Here is a 16,953-nt window from a genome sequence, read left to right as displayed (position 1 = left end):
GAAAAAAATTCAACGATAAAGAATTATTTAATTTTTTTCCATTTTATCTACTTTATATAAAAACAACAGTATATTATTTGCTCTTTAATGTTTTTTATATATATAATTTTCAAAGAATATTATTTATAAAGCATGTAGATCTAGTTTTAATGTAATAATAAGAAGAAGAAGAAGCAGAGGAAGAAGAGAGGAATTTGGTAACAATTTTATAACAAAAAAAAAAACTGGCATTTTTTTATCAGTCAATTCACTGATTTTACTGAGTGATCACACTGAAACTGAATATTTTCCCCCCTTTTCTCAGCTTCAAAATGGCTCGTTTTTCTCCCATAGACAGCTCTCTGATCGTCATGTTGGCTTATCCTTTTTAACAAATGCAGTCCTCATAGGTGAAACTGAAACTGAGCACTGGTATTTTGTTGTGACGTCAGTTCTATCTTTTTACGTCAAGTTACTCTGTTCCCGACTCTTGCGGTTCTCCGTATCGGACGTCAGGTTTTTCCAAGATTAGAGTACAACGCACTGCAGCATCACTCATGGCTTTTATTGACCGATTAAAATCAGTTTTGTACGACACAATACTTACGAGTTAACACGAATGCGGCTGAAAAAAATTGTACCACTTTCCAGCGTTTGGTGTAACTTACTGTAATTAATTTACTGCAATGAAATGACTTTTCCCCTGAAAAAATTACAATAAGGCATTACGCTTCATTTTTAAGCAATTTAATTACAGTTCCTTCTGATCTACTTGCATGACATACTCTATAGACGTTCAACAATTCTCTATAAAACAACATCAAAACTTAAAATGAATATTTCTTTTCTAATTTAATTTCTTTTCTCCCATTACTTCAATTTTTTGGGACACATGTAGATAAGAACATCGTGGTAAAATATAAGTGATGTCCTGGAGGAGGAAAAAAACCCACCTCGGCCTCTCCCCGAATAGCGCGTACTGCTAAGCCAGTTTATATCGTTTCTTTATATTTTTTTGTATTAAAATGGTTTAATAAAGCTAAACTATTCCATGTTTGACTCAAATTGAAAGAATTAAAAGAAGAGTTTCATTTCTATCGTCCATCTGGTCAAGGTTGATAGGGATTTTAAGAAATAACGAGTATGTAATTAGTAATTAATGACTTTTTTGAAGTATCTTACTCAACATTGCATATTTCCAAAGAAAAGATCGTTTTACAGAGAAGAGGAACGAAGCAAAGGAGACGATGTATAAAACTGTGTTTATTAAGGAAGATACATCTCGATGTGTTTATATCGTATCGGATCATATCGTATATCATGTATCGTATCGTGTCATATCGTATATCATATCATACATCGTATCGTGTCATATCGTATATCATATATCGTATCGTGTCATATCGTATATCATATATCGTATCGTGTCATATCGTATATCATATATCGTATCGTGTCATATCGTATATCATATCATACATCGTATCGTGTCATATCGTATATCATATATCGTATCGTGTCATATCGTATATCATATATCGTATCGTGTCATATCGTATATCATATCATACATCGTATCGTGTCATATCGTATATCATATATCGTATCATGTCATATCGTATATCATATATCGTATCGTGTCATATCGTATATCATATCATACATCGTATCGTGTCATATCGTATATCATACATCGTATCGTGTCATATCGTATATCATATCATACATCGTATCGTGTCATATCGTATATCATATCATACATCGTATCGTGTCATATCGTATATCATATCATACATCGTATCATGTCATATTGTATCATATATCATATCATACATCGTATCGTGTCATATCGTATCGTATTATACATCATACCATATCATATCATACCATATCATATCATATCATATAGTATCGTATCGTATAGTATCATATCGTATCATATTGCTGTTACATCGCCGAAAACTAATCAGGAGTTCTGAAAGCGTCCCGGTCTTCTCTTGGTTCTGCGTGTTTAGTTCAGTCCTCTTCGTGGGCGAGGGAGATTATTATCGTCGTTACTTTTTGATGACTTCTTCTTTCAGTTTCTCAGCCAGGTGTTTTCTCTTCTGCAGCTTCTTCTTCTCCTCCACTGAGATTTCCTTAAAAACAGGAAGAGCATGGGGCGTTAAAAAACAGAGCATCGCCGCACAGTCCCTCGGCCGTGTGTGTGTGTGTTTTCTCACACCGACTCGGCTCGTACCGGGTGTGATAAATACCCGAAGAGTCGGGCGGGGTGTGTTAAAGCACATGCTGTGTGTGAAGAGAGAACACTAGCACAGACGGGGTGTTAAACAGGAAGAGGACGAGTGCTAAGCTACTTCTCAGGTCACCTTCTGAGCCGCAGCTCCGGCGCTCTGAGGCTGCGGTCCGTTCGCGGTCACCGTAGCCGAGCCGCCGAGCCTTTTCGAGACGCTCGCCTTCCGTTAGCGTCGGGAGAAGAAAAAGGAACAAACAACAAAACCGTAAAGCGAGTACAGAAGGTGAAATAAAGATCTCGATACGCAGTCGGAGGAAAAGAATCGACGACGGCGTGATGCGATGAAGCGGCGTGGAATGCTTTTCTCTAGCAGCGCGTCCTCTAACCTCAACCGCGATGTATCAGCGATTAGGTTTTTAACACGCATCACTACGCCTGTCACGATATACCGTCCCAGAAATAATTGCGATAAACGATATTATCGCTTTAAGACCGTTTCATGCCACCGATATAATGTTAATATAACGTGCGTTTTTATCTTAAATTCGATGAATATTCGAAGTTCAGATCTTAATCTGTCAGCCCTGGAGCAGACAAGAGGACAGAAGCAGCGTGAATGGCTACAATAGCGGTGAGTTTATCCACAGATTTAAAATTTTGTGTTTTTTTTGTTGTTTTTTAAAAACTTTTTCTAGTTACAGAACCTATCGTTAGGCGAATACAAATAAATAAACAAACAGCCTGCATACAAAATGTGCTGGCAATCTCTGGCAATTTGGGACACAGCCGTCACGACGACTCCGTGATTAACTATTGATTGCTTGCTACTACTTCCACCCATTTATTCTTATATATTCCCTTCTTATATAATAGATGGAACTCGGTGTGATGTGGAAGTGCAGACTGACCCTTGCTGTGCTTTTACAGTGACAATGCAGCGATTCGTATTTGTATATCCCACTGTGGAACGAATGGTATTCTGGCAACAAGGGAAGCGAATTCTGTGCAGTGCGTTACCTGAGTCGCGGGCGCGGGCGTCGGGGTCGGTGAGGGGGTTTCCTCTACGGCCACGGATTTTCCTTTCTGCTCTTTCTTCAGCGCCTGCAGTTTATCCCTCTGCTGTCTCAGATACTCAGCTCTCTGCTGCAGCTCCTCCTGCTGCGCCACCGTCAGCTCCTACACACACACACACACACACACACGTTATATTAAATTTATATAAACTTATATCCAGAATTTAATTATCCAGAATATCCGGAATAATTATACACATTTCTCTCTAAGCACACTCTCTAAGCCCCGCCCCTTTTCCTTAAATGGTAACTTGCAAGCTTAGTATGAACGTAGTGGGAGGGGTCGGCTTGACTCGATCGGAAAGCTTGGAAAGAGCTCTAAACTTTACAAAACGCCCCCCTTTAATGTAGAAGCGGACAAACGATTGACAAAGGTTTATTTTATTTCATAAAAGAGGCTTAACGTGACATCTGAGGGTCATTTTCTGAAACGGGAAAACAATATATAATATATTTTTTATGACCAAACTCGACTGATTGAAATGAAATGATCTTAAAGGTGGATTAATGGCAAGGTCGTGTTTTGGGTGTAAAAATACAGACTCTGTGAAAAGAAGGAAGAAGGAGGAGCAGGAGGAGGAGCAGGAGGAGGAGGAGGAGGAGGAGGAGGAGCTCGCGGATATGTTTTATTGACTCACTCGGAAAGGTTTGGAGATTCCAGCTTCCTTGCGCGCCTCCTCTAACCAGCTCTCTGCTGCCTGGTTGGCAGTTTTCTCCCGGGACATCGGCGGCGGTGCGGGACCCTTCACCGGTACCCGGACTGCTGGTAGTGTCCTCGTCTCTGTGCTACAATTATCTAAAAAACAAACAAACAAACAAACAAATAAATACACTAGTTACACCACAACACACACACACACACACACAGATATTTCTATAAATGTGTGTGTGAATCTTGTACTGCTGTTACCAGAGGCTTTAGGAGACGCAGTGTCTGAACTTCGCTCAGAAATCACCTTGTCCTCTTTCTGTAATAAGGCGAAGAACATCAAGCAGAGGTAATTCAGGACCACGCTCTGTCTCTCCTCCATCAACATGAATATGATGACAGATCGAAAGTTTCTTTGAGTGACATTACCTTGCCGAGGCTGTTGATTGGCTGGGCGGGTGTGTGGGCGGCGGCCTGGGGGTCAGTGCCGTTTCTCACCGGTTCTTCACCGAGGCTGGCGGACGTAGACCCGACCTTCGGCGCGACGTGCTCTCTGCGCGCGATCTCCTCCTCGTACTCCTCTTTCGAGCGCCTGCGTGGATTGGTCAGAAGGCGGCGTCGATTAATTTTCTAGAACAGCGGCTCTGACCGTAGCGCAGCCGCAAATCACAGGTTTATATCCACGAGTACGTTCCGATACGTTACCGTTTCTATAGCGACAGGGAAGGGGTTTGTACGGAGAGAACATACTTGAGAACCTCCTGGAGGATCTGCATCTCCTGCTGCTCCAGCTCACTCATCACGTCCGTACCGTCGGTCAAACATTCAGGCAGGGCTCCTACAGCGCACGGGAAACACACAAACACAAACACATCTGAACGTGAAGTGTGTCGAGTCCTACGTACTACTGCACAACTGAAGACTCCGACGTCAGAATGACGGATGTGTGATCGGCTCTGAACTGTAGACATGGTGTACCGTTCCTCTCCTTGATGACGCGCAGGGCCTGAAGCTGCAGCTCCACATTCTTCTGCACCATCAGCGAGCGAAACAGCTGAAAGTCATTTGTGGCCAGCACCGGCTGGAACAGAGCCTGGGAAAACCAGGAGAAGAGTAAATGGATTAACGGTAGCGCTAAAATAAACTGAGCTGGCATTTATTATGTAACCGGGATTACCGCGGGTCATTCCAGTCGATGTTAAAGGTGTGTCTAAAATACGAATCACCAGTAATGATGAATCCAATTACAATATGTAGTGTCCAAAAATATATATCCTTGTTTATATCCCAGGAAATAGGGCAGCTACCACATATATGCTCAAATCTGATTGGTCAGAAGGCCCTGCATAGACAGATAGACAGATACTGTAGATAAGATATTTGGCATCCCTCAGGGAACACTAGTCGGTCCCTTGTGGTTGTTAGATTATTTAAAAATATATATATATATAAGTGATATAAGTGACAGAGGACTGTTCTGAAATCGTGTCCTCTACCACAGTGCCCCGCCCCGCCCCCCCTCACTTGCCTCATGATTCAATTCAGTTACGATTCAGAAGATTATGATTCGCTTTAAGTTTCTCAATGCATCTCCATAACTATTTTCTACACATGGAAGAGATTTAGTTATCTTTTTTTTTTTGCCATGTCGGAGTCGGGTGGCTGTTCAAGGGTTTTCTGGTTAATGGCAACAGTTTTTCCTGTTAACGTTACCTCCAGGTAGACTTCTCAGACGGGTATTTAATCCTGGCTGGTCAAGCTTTTTTTGACCACCAGCCTCATAAAACCCAAAGTGTTTCTAAATGCCGGCTTTTAAAAACGAAGGTGTTGCTTTTCTTTCTCGCAACGGATGTTCCTTACTACTGGCCTTCCCCGACGACTTCTCTCCCCAGTGATGATTGTAAACGTGACTAAGCTGCAAACTGAAGAAGAAACCTTAAGCTCGGTTCACGCTGCACCGACCGACGCCGACAACCACCAACTCTTTCGCGGACGGTCGGTCAGACTGGTTTAAAAATGGACGATCCTTTTCCCACAATCAATATTTTACCCTTACTAGTGTCTTTACGTGTCGTTCTTCGACTACAAAGACAGAGACAGAAAGGAAAGAGCTTGTAGGTGAAGCCTTGGTTGTTGTGACGTGAGAGACAGGGCGCTTACTTACATTCATGCAGAGGACTGCACACAGAGGATGTGAGGGACGTTCAAAATTTTGCTGAGATCTGGCAACCTCGCGTTAAACTGTAAAATGAATTCCGACGACCTACTTTATGCACATTATTTAATCAGCGATATTATGTCTATTTATCAGCGCCACAGAGCTTTTAATTCCTCAACTTTTATTATTTATACATTATTTATAAGTGACTGAGGAATTGGATTAAGCCCATTTAATTAAACGGGTTATTAGTTATAAGATCTCAGTAATAAATATAGTAACGTTAATAATGGTGGTTTGTGTTTTCCACTGCTGGAACTTAATAAATGACCTCTTGTTTAACGTAATCGGCTGGGGAAAGCTACCGTAAGTCTCAGAGGATATATCCGGGATCATGTCGGTGTCCGGATGCAGCACAGAGCCGCTTCCTCTGGCTCAGTAACCCAATTCAGAGCGAGCCGGTTAATCTGCTCATAGACAGTCACTTACACTTTAACTCCTTCACCTCTGGAGTCAAAGTAAAACCCTTACAGCAGAACCATCTTCTTCTTTTTTTATTGCACCATATTTTATAAACACTCTGCTAACTGAACCTGCTGGAGGAAGAAGGTGTTGATTAAACCCGGGAGTGTTTTTACCCCAGAGCATCACCTCATATTAATACTTTATCACACACACACTCTCTCTCTTTTTACATATATGTATATTTATGAAATTTAAATGCATTTTCGCTCACCTGCAAAGTTTTCGACTTGGCAAAAGGAGACGAGCAGGCATCCAGAAACTGCTGCTCGCTGATGCCTACTTCCTGCATGTAGTTTTCTAGCAGCTTCTCTACCTGAAAGGGAAATTCACCGCGAGGGATTAACGAGGGGAAATTATGAGAAATATATTCGTTTATTTACATACGGTCTTCGATGATCCACAGCGTCTGTGCTAGTACTCACCAGTTGTTTGTATTGCTGATGGATTTCTGTATACGATAATTTATTCTCCTCCTCGTCATCGAATACTGATAGAACATGAGACATATACAGCGTTATTACTACACTAATACGGAGCAAACGCGTATGGCTATATTACTACATTAATACATTTCACATGCACATCTTATTATGAACAGTTCATATGAATTATTATTGACAGTAGTAGTAGTATTGTACTATATTACACATGCATATAAGGCACTGCTATACTAATATGTTGCGTATGCATAATGACATACGTCCATGCCATTACTAGTCGATTTGCATATGCACCTGAATTATCACTTGATGAATACATTCAAATGCATACTAGGTATATTAGTTATGAATAGATTGCATTAGAACTGTATGTTACTACACGGTGTAGTATATGTGTTAGTATAGGATGCTTTACTGTATAGTATATATGTATTAGTATAGTATACATTACTTTACAGTATATATAATACATGTACTGGTACAGTATGGTATTATACATTATATGTATTAGCAGAGTAACATATACTGTACCAATACATACATTATATAGTAACGTATATTATTCTAATATATATATATATATATATATATATATATAAATATCTCGGTACAGTGTATATTACTATACAGGACTGATCAACAGTTAACGGAAATGCTTAGTTGCAGTTATTGCTGCACAAGGGGGGTCACACCAGATACTGAAAGCAAAGGTTCACACACTTTTGCCACTCACCGAGATGTAATATTGGATCATTTTCCTCAATAAATAAGTGACTAAGTATAAAAATATTTTTTTGTCTTATTTGTTTAATTGGGTTCTCTTTACCTACTTTTAGGACAGAGAAAATCTAATAATGTTTTAGGTTATATTTATGCAGACATATTACTGATTAGTATCTGTATGAGTATAGTATACATAACTACACAGTATGTGCATGAGTATAGTATGTGTAACTGTATAGTATCTGATGAATATAGTATATATATAAAACTATATAGTATGTATATGAGTATAGTATAAATAACCATACAGTATGTGGATGAGTATAGTATGTGTATGAGTATAGTATACATAACTATACAGTATGTGGATGAGTATAGTATACATAACAATATAGTATGTATAGGAGTATAGTATACATAACTACACAGTATGTGGATGAGTATAGTATGTGTTATTGTACAGTATCTGATAAGTATAGTATACATTAACTTTAGGGTATGTATTAGTAGAGTATAGTATACATAACTATATAGTATGTGTATGAGTATAGTATGTGTATGAGTATAGTATACATAACTATACAGTATGTGTATGAGTATAGTATGTGTATGAGTATAGTATACATAACTATACAGTATGTGTATGAGTATAGTATGTGTATGAGTTAGTATACATAACTATACAGTATGTGTATGAGTATAGCATACATAACAATATAGTATGTATATGAGTATAGTATACATAACTATACAGTATGTGTATGAGTATAGTATACATAACAATATAGTATGTATATGAGTATAGTATACATAACTATACAGTATGTGGATGAGTATAGCATACATAACAATATAGTATGTATATGAGTATAGTATACATAACTATACAGTATGTGGATGAGTATAGTATGTGTATGAGTTAGTATACATAACTATACAGTATGTGTATGAGTATAGCATACATAACAATATAGTATGTATATGAGTATAGTATACATAACTATACAGTATGTGGATGAGTATAGCATACATAACAATATAGTATGTATATGAGTATAGTATACATAACTATACAGTATGTGGATGAGTATAGTATGTGTATGAGTATAATATACATAACTATACAGTATGTGGATGAGTATAGTATGTGTATGAGTTAGTATACATAACTATACAGTATGTGTATGAGTATAGTATACATAACAATATAGTATGTATATGAGTATAGTATACATAACTATACAGTATGTGGATGAGTATAGTATGTGTATGAGTATAGTATGTGTACGAGTATGGTATACATAACTATACAGTATGTGTATGAGTATAGTATGTGTATGAGTATGGTATACATAACTATACAGTTTGTGTATGAGTATAGTATACATTATACAGTACGTGTATGAGTATAATATGTGTTACTGTATAGTGTCTGATGAAGATACTATACATAACTATATTGTATGTCTATGAGTATAGTATACATAACTTTACAGTATGTAGAGGAGTATGGTATACATAACTATATTTTATGTATATGAGTATAGTATACATAACTATATAGTATGTATATGAGTATAGTATACATAACTATATAGTATGTGTATGAGTATAGTTTACATAATTATATAGTATGTGTATGAGTATAATGTGTTACTGTACAGTATGAGTATAGTATACACAACTATATAGTATGTGTATGAGTATAGTATACATAAATATATAGTACGTGTTACTGTATAGTATATGTATGAGTATAGTATACATAAATATATAGTACGTGTTACTGTATAGTATGTGTATGAGTATAGTATACATAAATATATAGTGTGTTACTGTATAGTATGTGTATGAGTATAGTATACATAAATATATAGTACGTGTTACTGTATAGTATGTGTATTAGTAGTTTAATGCTATTTTCTACAGTGTTGCTTTTTAATCCTCACCTGTAGAACAACCGCTAGCTAAACAAGCCCTAGCTAAGCCAAAACCTCACATGACCTCAACTTAGCAGCTAAATATTTTTTGAAAGTATTTTTAAAGTTAACTAGCGGGTTGGTGTGAGGATAAAGAGTTCAGTGGAAGTTACCTGAACATTTGTTTTCTATGAAATCAGTGAGCGGTATGAGCCACTCGGGACTGCCCAGATACCCGGCGATGCTCTCCACGACCCACTCACTGTCCTCCGCCATGACCACCAACACTCTCCTCTCTCTCTCTCTCGGTGATGTTTATCTCTATCAGCTCTAGCAGCGTCTCAGCGCGGGGTTAAACCTGCACACCTTCACCGCCGAGTGCTCGGACATTTGTCTCCTGCTGCAAGGCTTGTAGAAAAGTCCGGGACCTGGCCAAAACAACACGGGGGCCGCGTCCCAAATGCCATCTAACATTAAAGCATAAAGTACACTAACTACGGTGCAGCAGTCATTATTTCGTGTCCTATGTGTAGTGCACTTACAAAGGGACCAAGGAGCGAATGAGGATTGATCCAAGCCCGCCCAGATCCAGGGAGCAAATGCTGCGATACCATGGCAACGCGTTACGTTGGAGCGATGACGCAGGACGCACGTAGGGGCGCTACGTGAGCACGTACAGCGCGCACGAGAAAAAGTACACAAACAAACAAACAAAATTAAATAAACGAATAAAATCAAACAAATAAATCAACAAAATGATTGTAATGATTTGGGGGGGATTTTTCTACGTTATTTATTTTCGTGTCATATTAAATGTAAAAATGTTTTTTTTTTTTTTTAAAGATGAGTTTTAGTTGATTTATTTATTTAACGGATTAACTGATTCTAAATGAAATTATTATTCATTTTGTAATATACTGCATATTGTATTTTCTAGATTTATTTATAATTTTACTTTCCATTTCAGTAGCTGAAGTATAGTTTAAAATACAATGCGTATTTTCATTGACCTTTTCAAAGGTTCAACATAAACTTTATTTTGTACATCAAAATGCATCATTTTTATTCCAGTTTATTAATACCATTTATTATGAATAGCGTGCTAGCTCCGACTGTGACCTGGACGCTAACAGAAAAGACTGCAGCACCCGCTGCCCTGGCCTCCAGCTTCGACTTCCCACCGAGCGAGGGGGTGGTACAGGTTTGCTTCTCTCCCAAACATGGAAATTAACATCTCTCTCTCCCCCTTGCTCCAACACCTCCTTTGAATTTTATGCGGTTACCATTACTGACCCTGCCAAAAAAGCACTATATCGTTATCGATCATCCTCCAGGTCAGCTGGGCAAGTTCAACGAAAAGCTTGGTACGATGCCGTCCACCCTCCCGGATGATAGATCGTTTGACCTCAAGCAGTTCCTCAAGCCGGCAAACAGCTCGACCTCATCCTCACATGTAACCGCACCACACAAAATCATCGTATTACTCCTCTCCGCACCTCTGTCCCATTTCTTTATCCAGTTTTCTATTTCTCTCCCCTCACCCCCCTCACCTCCTCCACCTTTAATCTCCTTTCGTCACAATCTTCGCTTTCTTTCCCCACACACTTCTCCAAGATTGTCGCAACCTCACTGGACTCGAATCCTCCAGGCCGGCTCGCACGTCACCCCCTAGCCCTTGGCTCTCGGAAGCTCTTCCTCTCTGACTGCAGAGGACTTCGCCACTTTCTTCTCCAACAAGGTTACTCCGAGATTCCCTGAGCTCATGAGAGAAACTTCTCCATCTTTATATGTATATCTATATATATTTTTTTCAATAATGAAAATTGTAATCAGCAGAAAAAAGAAAACGTCTAACACCTGTGTGTTCGGCGTAGAAGTTTTACTCTTTATTAGGAATACAAATGCAGGGTATTCAATAATAAAAGTCAGCATTACCAAAGTGATCGTAAATATACATTATATATATATACACACATATATATATAATGTTCTTTTTTTCGTTTTCTTTCTGCCGGCGTGTAGAGATCCGTTTCCTCAGACAATTCATTTTAACAGTACAGAACACAAGAGTCTCATATATGTGAGTTGACAGCCCTGGATTTCGCTTGACACGGTACATGAGACTGTACGGCTTAGAAAGCGGAGCATGCAGAAAAGCTCTCATGCCAAAAAAACAAACAAACAAAAAAAGCAAATAAGTCGGATCACTGAGCGGCGGCATTGTTGTTTGTCTTGCAATAATTAAAGGGGTTGTAGGAGAATGTATTATATACAGCACAAAAAGATTCCTTTTTTTTTCTCCCGACCATCAAAAGACACAAATTACGGAGCCCCTAAGGGGACATGCCGATGGAAAAACATGAAATGGGAGGAAAAGTCATATTTCGATGTTTTTGCGTTCACTCGCAAAACTTTCGCGTTCTTTCACGAAAAAGTGAAAGTACTTCAGGTTTATGTTCGCTGTCGTTTCTATAGTAACAGCTCGTTCACGGGGACTTCCTCATAACGTTATCGTAATCGTTAATGCGGTTCCATTTTCTGTGAGGAGATGTTTATGTGACATCGATGGAAGGAGTCTCCAGTGTCAGCGCTTTGGAACGGTCAGAGGTAAAGCAGCGTCAGAAAACTTTGCGGTTTCTGGGTAACACGACTCTCGGCTTTTGTTTGTCCTATTAACTTCAAAAGAAGGAGAAACGAGAAAGGCTGGTGAGGGAACGATTGTTTATAGCCGCCAGAACGTAAGCGAAAACAGGAGCTAATGTGTCGTGGACATTCCACAGTATACAAGTTGAATATAACTTTAAACAGATCAAATAATGACACGTTTATTAACGGATAAAAAAATGTTAGTCGCCGATTGTTTTCCCGAAACGGCGCATCACAAAGTGTTTTAATCCTCTCCGATTTTTTCAAATTTCTTGTCTTTATGAAAATGAACAAAATTCTAAAGTTGAAGTTTATCACCAAAACAAAAAAAAAATGTTACAAAAGCAAAACAGTTTAAAAGATTCTGAAGTTCAAATTCTACAGCTGTAAAAAGGGTTTTTTTTCGAATTTTTGTACTGTCTAATCTTTAAAATGTTACAAAAAAAAAAAAAAAACAACATTTGAAAAGATTCTTAAGTTCCAAAGTTTTAGAATTTAAAACTTCAGATAAAATTTTCAATACTAAAGCGTTAAGGATTGTTTTTTTGTTGTTTTTTTTTAAATTTAGAACTTTAGACGTTCTCACAATGTTATAAAATTTCAACGTTTCAAAAGATTCCAAAGTTCTTAAAGCGGTACGGATTTTAGAACTGAAACGTGTAGAGCTTTAAAAGATTCTACATGGTAAAGTCCTATGGATTTTTGCAGTCTAGAACCGTGTACAATGTTACAAAATGAAAACATTTTAAAATATCATAACATTTAAAAAAAATTCCAAAAGTTCTAACGATTTCGGAATTTGGAAGTTTAGAATCTTTTGAAAATGTTACAAAATGAAAACATTTTTTTAAAACACCCTTCTTGTCACACTGCTATGCCGTTGCCATGGCAGCCCGTAGTTCCACGGAGTTGTTGCTGGGACCCCAGAGAGGTTTCTAACACTCTGATGGGCTTTGTGCTGATGTTTCACTTCTGTACAATTTAACGCTGAATAAAAGTAAAAATGTTCAAATCAAAACCTGAGAAGCACCCGAGGTTAACCGGAAGATCAATACTAAACAGCAGCGTGAGCAGAAAGTTTTGGCACCCCATACACTGTACACGCCGCAGCAGCAGTTTTCGCTTCATGCTTTAAGATACATTCAGGAAGAAGATAATGAAGATAATCACAATACTCGCCTCGAGGCTTTGGTCTGTGCTCTAGACACACTTTTAAATAACGAAGAACCTAGCGTCAGTGTATAAAAAAAATTATAAAATTCCCCTTTAGAAAAAAAAAGATGTAATGAAAAAGAAGTTGCGATGAAGAATTCAAGGAAGTCGTTTGATAGAAAAATATACAGTCTCTGTCCTTAATGTGATTCTAATGTAGAAATGTGCATCGTAGAAAGAGAAGAAAGAAGAAGAAGAAGAAGAAAAAAAGACAATCGCATGGATAAATACGGATCTGATGGATTTTACCACCTCTGTGTTAAAAAAAAAAAAAAATCCCAGCTGGCTAGAAAATACAGCGTATGAGTGAGATACAGTACAGTGATGTGGGGGGAAAACTCAGCCGGAAAGGGGCGTGGTTATGCAAATGAAGTGGGCGACCTCCAATATCAAGGCTAAACAAAGAAACAAACAAATAATTGCATACATAAATAAGTAAGCAAACAAACAAACGAATAAACAAGAGACTAAATACACGAATGAGTAAGTAGATAAATGAATTAAGCTGGTGACCTGCAATATCCAAAATAAAATTAATTCATGAATGGATCGATAAACAAATACAACAAATAAACAAACAAACAAAAGTAAATAGTTCGTTGATTAGCTGCTAAATGTTTCATTTATTAAACAAGTGGATGAGTAAGGACACAAACCAAACCAACCAGTCAAACAAACAAACAAATAAATAACCATTGAAACAGTAAATAAATAAAATAAGCAACGAAAGAAAACAAGAAAGAAAGAAAGTACATGATTACGCAAATTGAGCTGGTGACCTGCGATATCAGGATTAAACAAACAAACAAAATGAGTAAACAAACAAATATACGAGTACGTGAATAAACAAACAAACAAAAAGTCAATAAAGGAGTAGAAAAATACGTAGATAGTAAGTAAGTAAATGAAGAAGGAAAGAAAAAGAAATGGATAGATGAATAAACAAATAAATAAATACACAAATAAATATAAACAAACAAACAAATGAGATACACAGATGATTATTCAGTAAAAATGTGTAGTACTGGTACATATCTATATTTATTAGATATAGTAAATATTCCTTTAACTGCTCTTCTCGTTGTTATCGTATCTACAGAAATATTTCTATAACGTTTTAAAGTGGTTCTCATCGTGGCGCTCGTACATTCGGAGAAATAAAGGGAGTAAACTGTACTCTTCCTTCTCGTTTGCAGTAAGAGACCAAATTAAAAGTAGAAAATAAGATAGAAAGGGTAAAGAGGCAGGGTTCAAGCTCGATTATTAGCACTGAGGTCTGTTCCTAAATAAATAAATAAATAAATAAATAAATAAATAACTAAACAAACAGTAGCTTTTAAACTTCTTTAAAAATGGCTAAGAGAGAAATAATAAACAGTTTACAAAGTGCAGAGATGGCACGAATAACAACGAAACAAGTCCGTCCGGTCCGTCGGTGCTTCATGAGGCTCTTACAGAGAGGCGTTGGGACTCCCCGTGTCCTCCGTGTGACCTGCGTGACCTTTAAACGCACCGGCGCTCCAGCTGCAGGAGGGAATCTTGTTGGGCTGCAGAGGTTTAGCGTACGGCGAGCGCCAGTCTCTATCGAACACGGATTTCAGCCGCTCAGCCAGCGTGGAGCTTCTCCCCGGCTCACTGACCACGAGCCCCGCTCCTGCGTTAAACACAAACTCATTCCCAACCCAGTCCAGGTTCCCTGCCGAGAACCAACACACACGCACACACACACACACACACACACACACACACAGTTTTCACAGAGCAGAATTCACTTTGTATCGAATTATTCCTGAAATGTAGAACTTTCGAATATTTTCTAAAAATGGTACAAAATATGAAGTTTTTTTTGTTTTTTTAATCTAAAGTTGTATGTTCTTATTTTGAAATATTTTGGAATTTTGAACTTTAGGATCTTTTCAAAATGTTTAACAAAAAAAAAAAAAAAAAAAAATCAGAATTTGTATAAAAACACCCTATAGTTCAAAATTCCATAATTGTAAAGAAATCGTGCCATCGTGGCATGCTGTCGTCCCGTAGTTCCAGAGGAACCCTTAAAAGGTTCTATGTTCTTTAATACCGGTTCCCTAATCAAAACTAAGGACCCTTAACTCTCTCTTGAAGAACCCGTGTTTCTAAGCGAGTACGAACATCCGAATAATCGGAGATGTTTCCGATCATGCGTTCCCCTCCCCATTCCCCTTTGCGTCAATTACATCCTGTAACCTGATTGGCTCTGACACTTTATGATGTCACAACACATGACTCTCCTGTCACCTGATCGAAACTAACTCCGCTTTTCCGCCTCCTTGTTTCTTAAAAGAATGCTGCAGTAACCATGTTAGCGCTGCGATGACTCAGCACATGGAGATGAATAATAATCTCCGGTTTATTGTAAAGCGCATGTTTTATGAAGGTTTGAGGTTTCGATTAAAATCACCTATATACACGGAGTTATCGGTCACCACGTATCTGTGATGCTGGATGCCTTGAGGAGAACCGTCATCTCTGACTCGAGGACTGAAGACCCTCTGTATGGAGAGCAAACAAACAGGCGTGAATGATATAAAACACAAAGTTCCGTATAGCGACGTGAAGGTAAAGAAATAGTCGTGTAGTGAATGAGACACTCAGTGGCGTGCTGTTGTAGGAAAATAATCAACGGTGGGCTGGTGTGATGAAGAGCAGTCACTGTTACCTCCCACAAGTGCTGTCCTCCGTTTACACCACAGCATTTTGCCAGTGATGACATTTTTATTTCATTAAAGTACGACATATTGTACTCGTTATCCGTTTATAGCTACATTTAATGTTGCGGAACGTCCATTTTATATAACGTGAATATTTCATTTACGTAAATCTCACCAGACCTTTACTTCACTTGCACTTACAAGTAAAGACCACTATGTGTCAGGCTCGTTCATTTTTGACTAAACGCTTCCTTGTAAACAAATAAACAAATGATGTCAAGTGTGAACTCGGCCAGTTTGATGATTCTTGACACCACTGTGTAAGTTCTGATTAGACACATCACGTAAACACGCATGTAAAACGTCCGAGCTGTCGATTATTCGAGCTACGGTAACCCTTTTATAACGCCGTGGCACTATAAAATATGAGCGTGTACGCACCGCCTCCACGGAGCAGTTGGCCGTCTGTACGCACAAGCTTTGTAAGGACCACAGGAAGTTGAAGGTGAGTGGGTGCGTTTGCTCTCGGCAGCTTATCAGCAGACGCACTCTGACGTGCTTCAGGATCAGGGCCTCGCGTAGCATGCCGTCGATACGTGACCAGTACTTACTGCGAGAAAACACGGCAGCCTGAGTACAACCGAAGCTGCGCAATAAACACACACTGAACCAGAGAAGTGTCCTTTTGTCATGCTGCGCTTTTAAA

At 38.4% G+C, this 16,953-nt stretch overlaps 2 protein-coding genes across 3 annotated transcripts in view; both read right to left on the bottom strand.

Moving 5' to 3' along the window:
- Positions 1–1,224: 1,224 nt before the first annotated feature.
- On the bottom strand, positions 1,225–10,364 carry cfap36 (cilia and flagella associated protein 36). 2 transcript variants are annotated; one of them, XM_053619071.1, is made up of 11 exons: positions 10,245–10,364; positions 9,876–10,130; positions 7,043–7,107; positions 6,832–6,933; positions 4,916–5,030; positions 4,688–4,775; positions 4,367–4,529; positions 4,199–4,256; positions 3,927–4,084; positions 3,233–3,391; positions 1,225–2,117 (listed from the first exon to the last, which is right to left on the bottom strand). In XM_053619071.1, the coding sequence occupies exons 2-11, from the start codon at positions 9,976–9,978 to the stop codon at positions 2,034–2,036; spliced, it is 1,095 nt and encodes a 364-aa protein (XP_053475046.1). In that variant the 5' UTR covers positions 9,979–10,130; positions 10,245–10,364; the 3' UTR covers positions 1,225–2,033. The 2 variants fall into 2 exon arrangements, with proteins under 2 accessions (XP_053475046.1, XP_053475045.1); XM_053619070.1 differs by having other exon boundaries at positions 9,876–10,278.
- Positions 10,365–12,894: 2,530 nt separating this feature from the next.
- Positions 12,895–16,953, bottom strand: part of LOC128604174 (inactive phospholipase D5-like) — a 31,178-nt gene continuing 27,119 nt past the window's right edge. The window contains exons 8-10 of the mRNA XM_053619063.1: positions 16,689–16,857; positions 15,998–16,088; positions 12,895–15,256 (exon numbers count right to left, since the gene is read on the bottom strand). Of these exons, the coding sequence (XP_053475038.1) occupies positions 15,012–15,256; positions 15,998–16,088; positions 16,689–16,857 (505 nt within the window). The 3' untranslated portion in view covers positions 12,895–15,011. The remainder of the gene's footprint in view (positions 15,257–15,997; positions 16,089–16,688; positions 16,858–16,953) is intronic.

The sequence above is a fragment of the Ictalurus furcatus genome, chromosome 29 (genome assembly GCF_023375685.1).
Source record: "Ictalurus furcatus strain D&B chromosome 29, Billie_1.0, whole genome shotgun sequence".
Lineage (NCBI taxonomy): Eukaryota > Metazoa > Chordata > Actinopteri > Siluriformes > Ictaluridae > Ictalurus > Ictalurus furcatus.
Note: the sequence above shows the minus strand (reverse complement) of the source record. Positions and strands in the feature narration are given on the sequence as shown.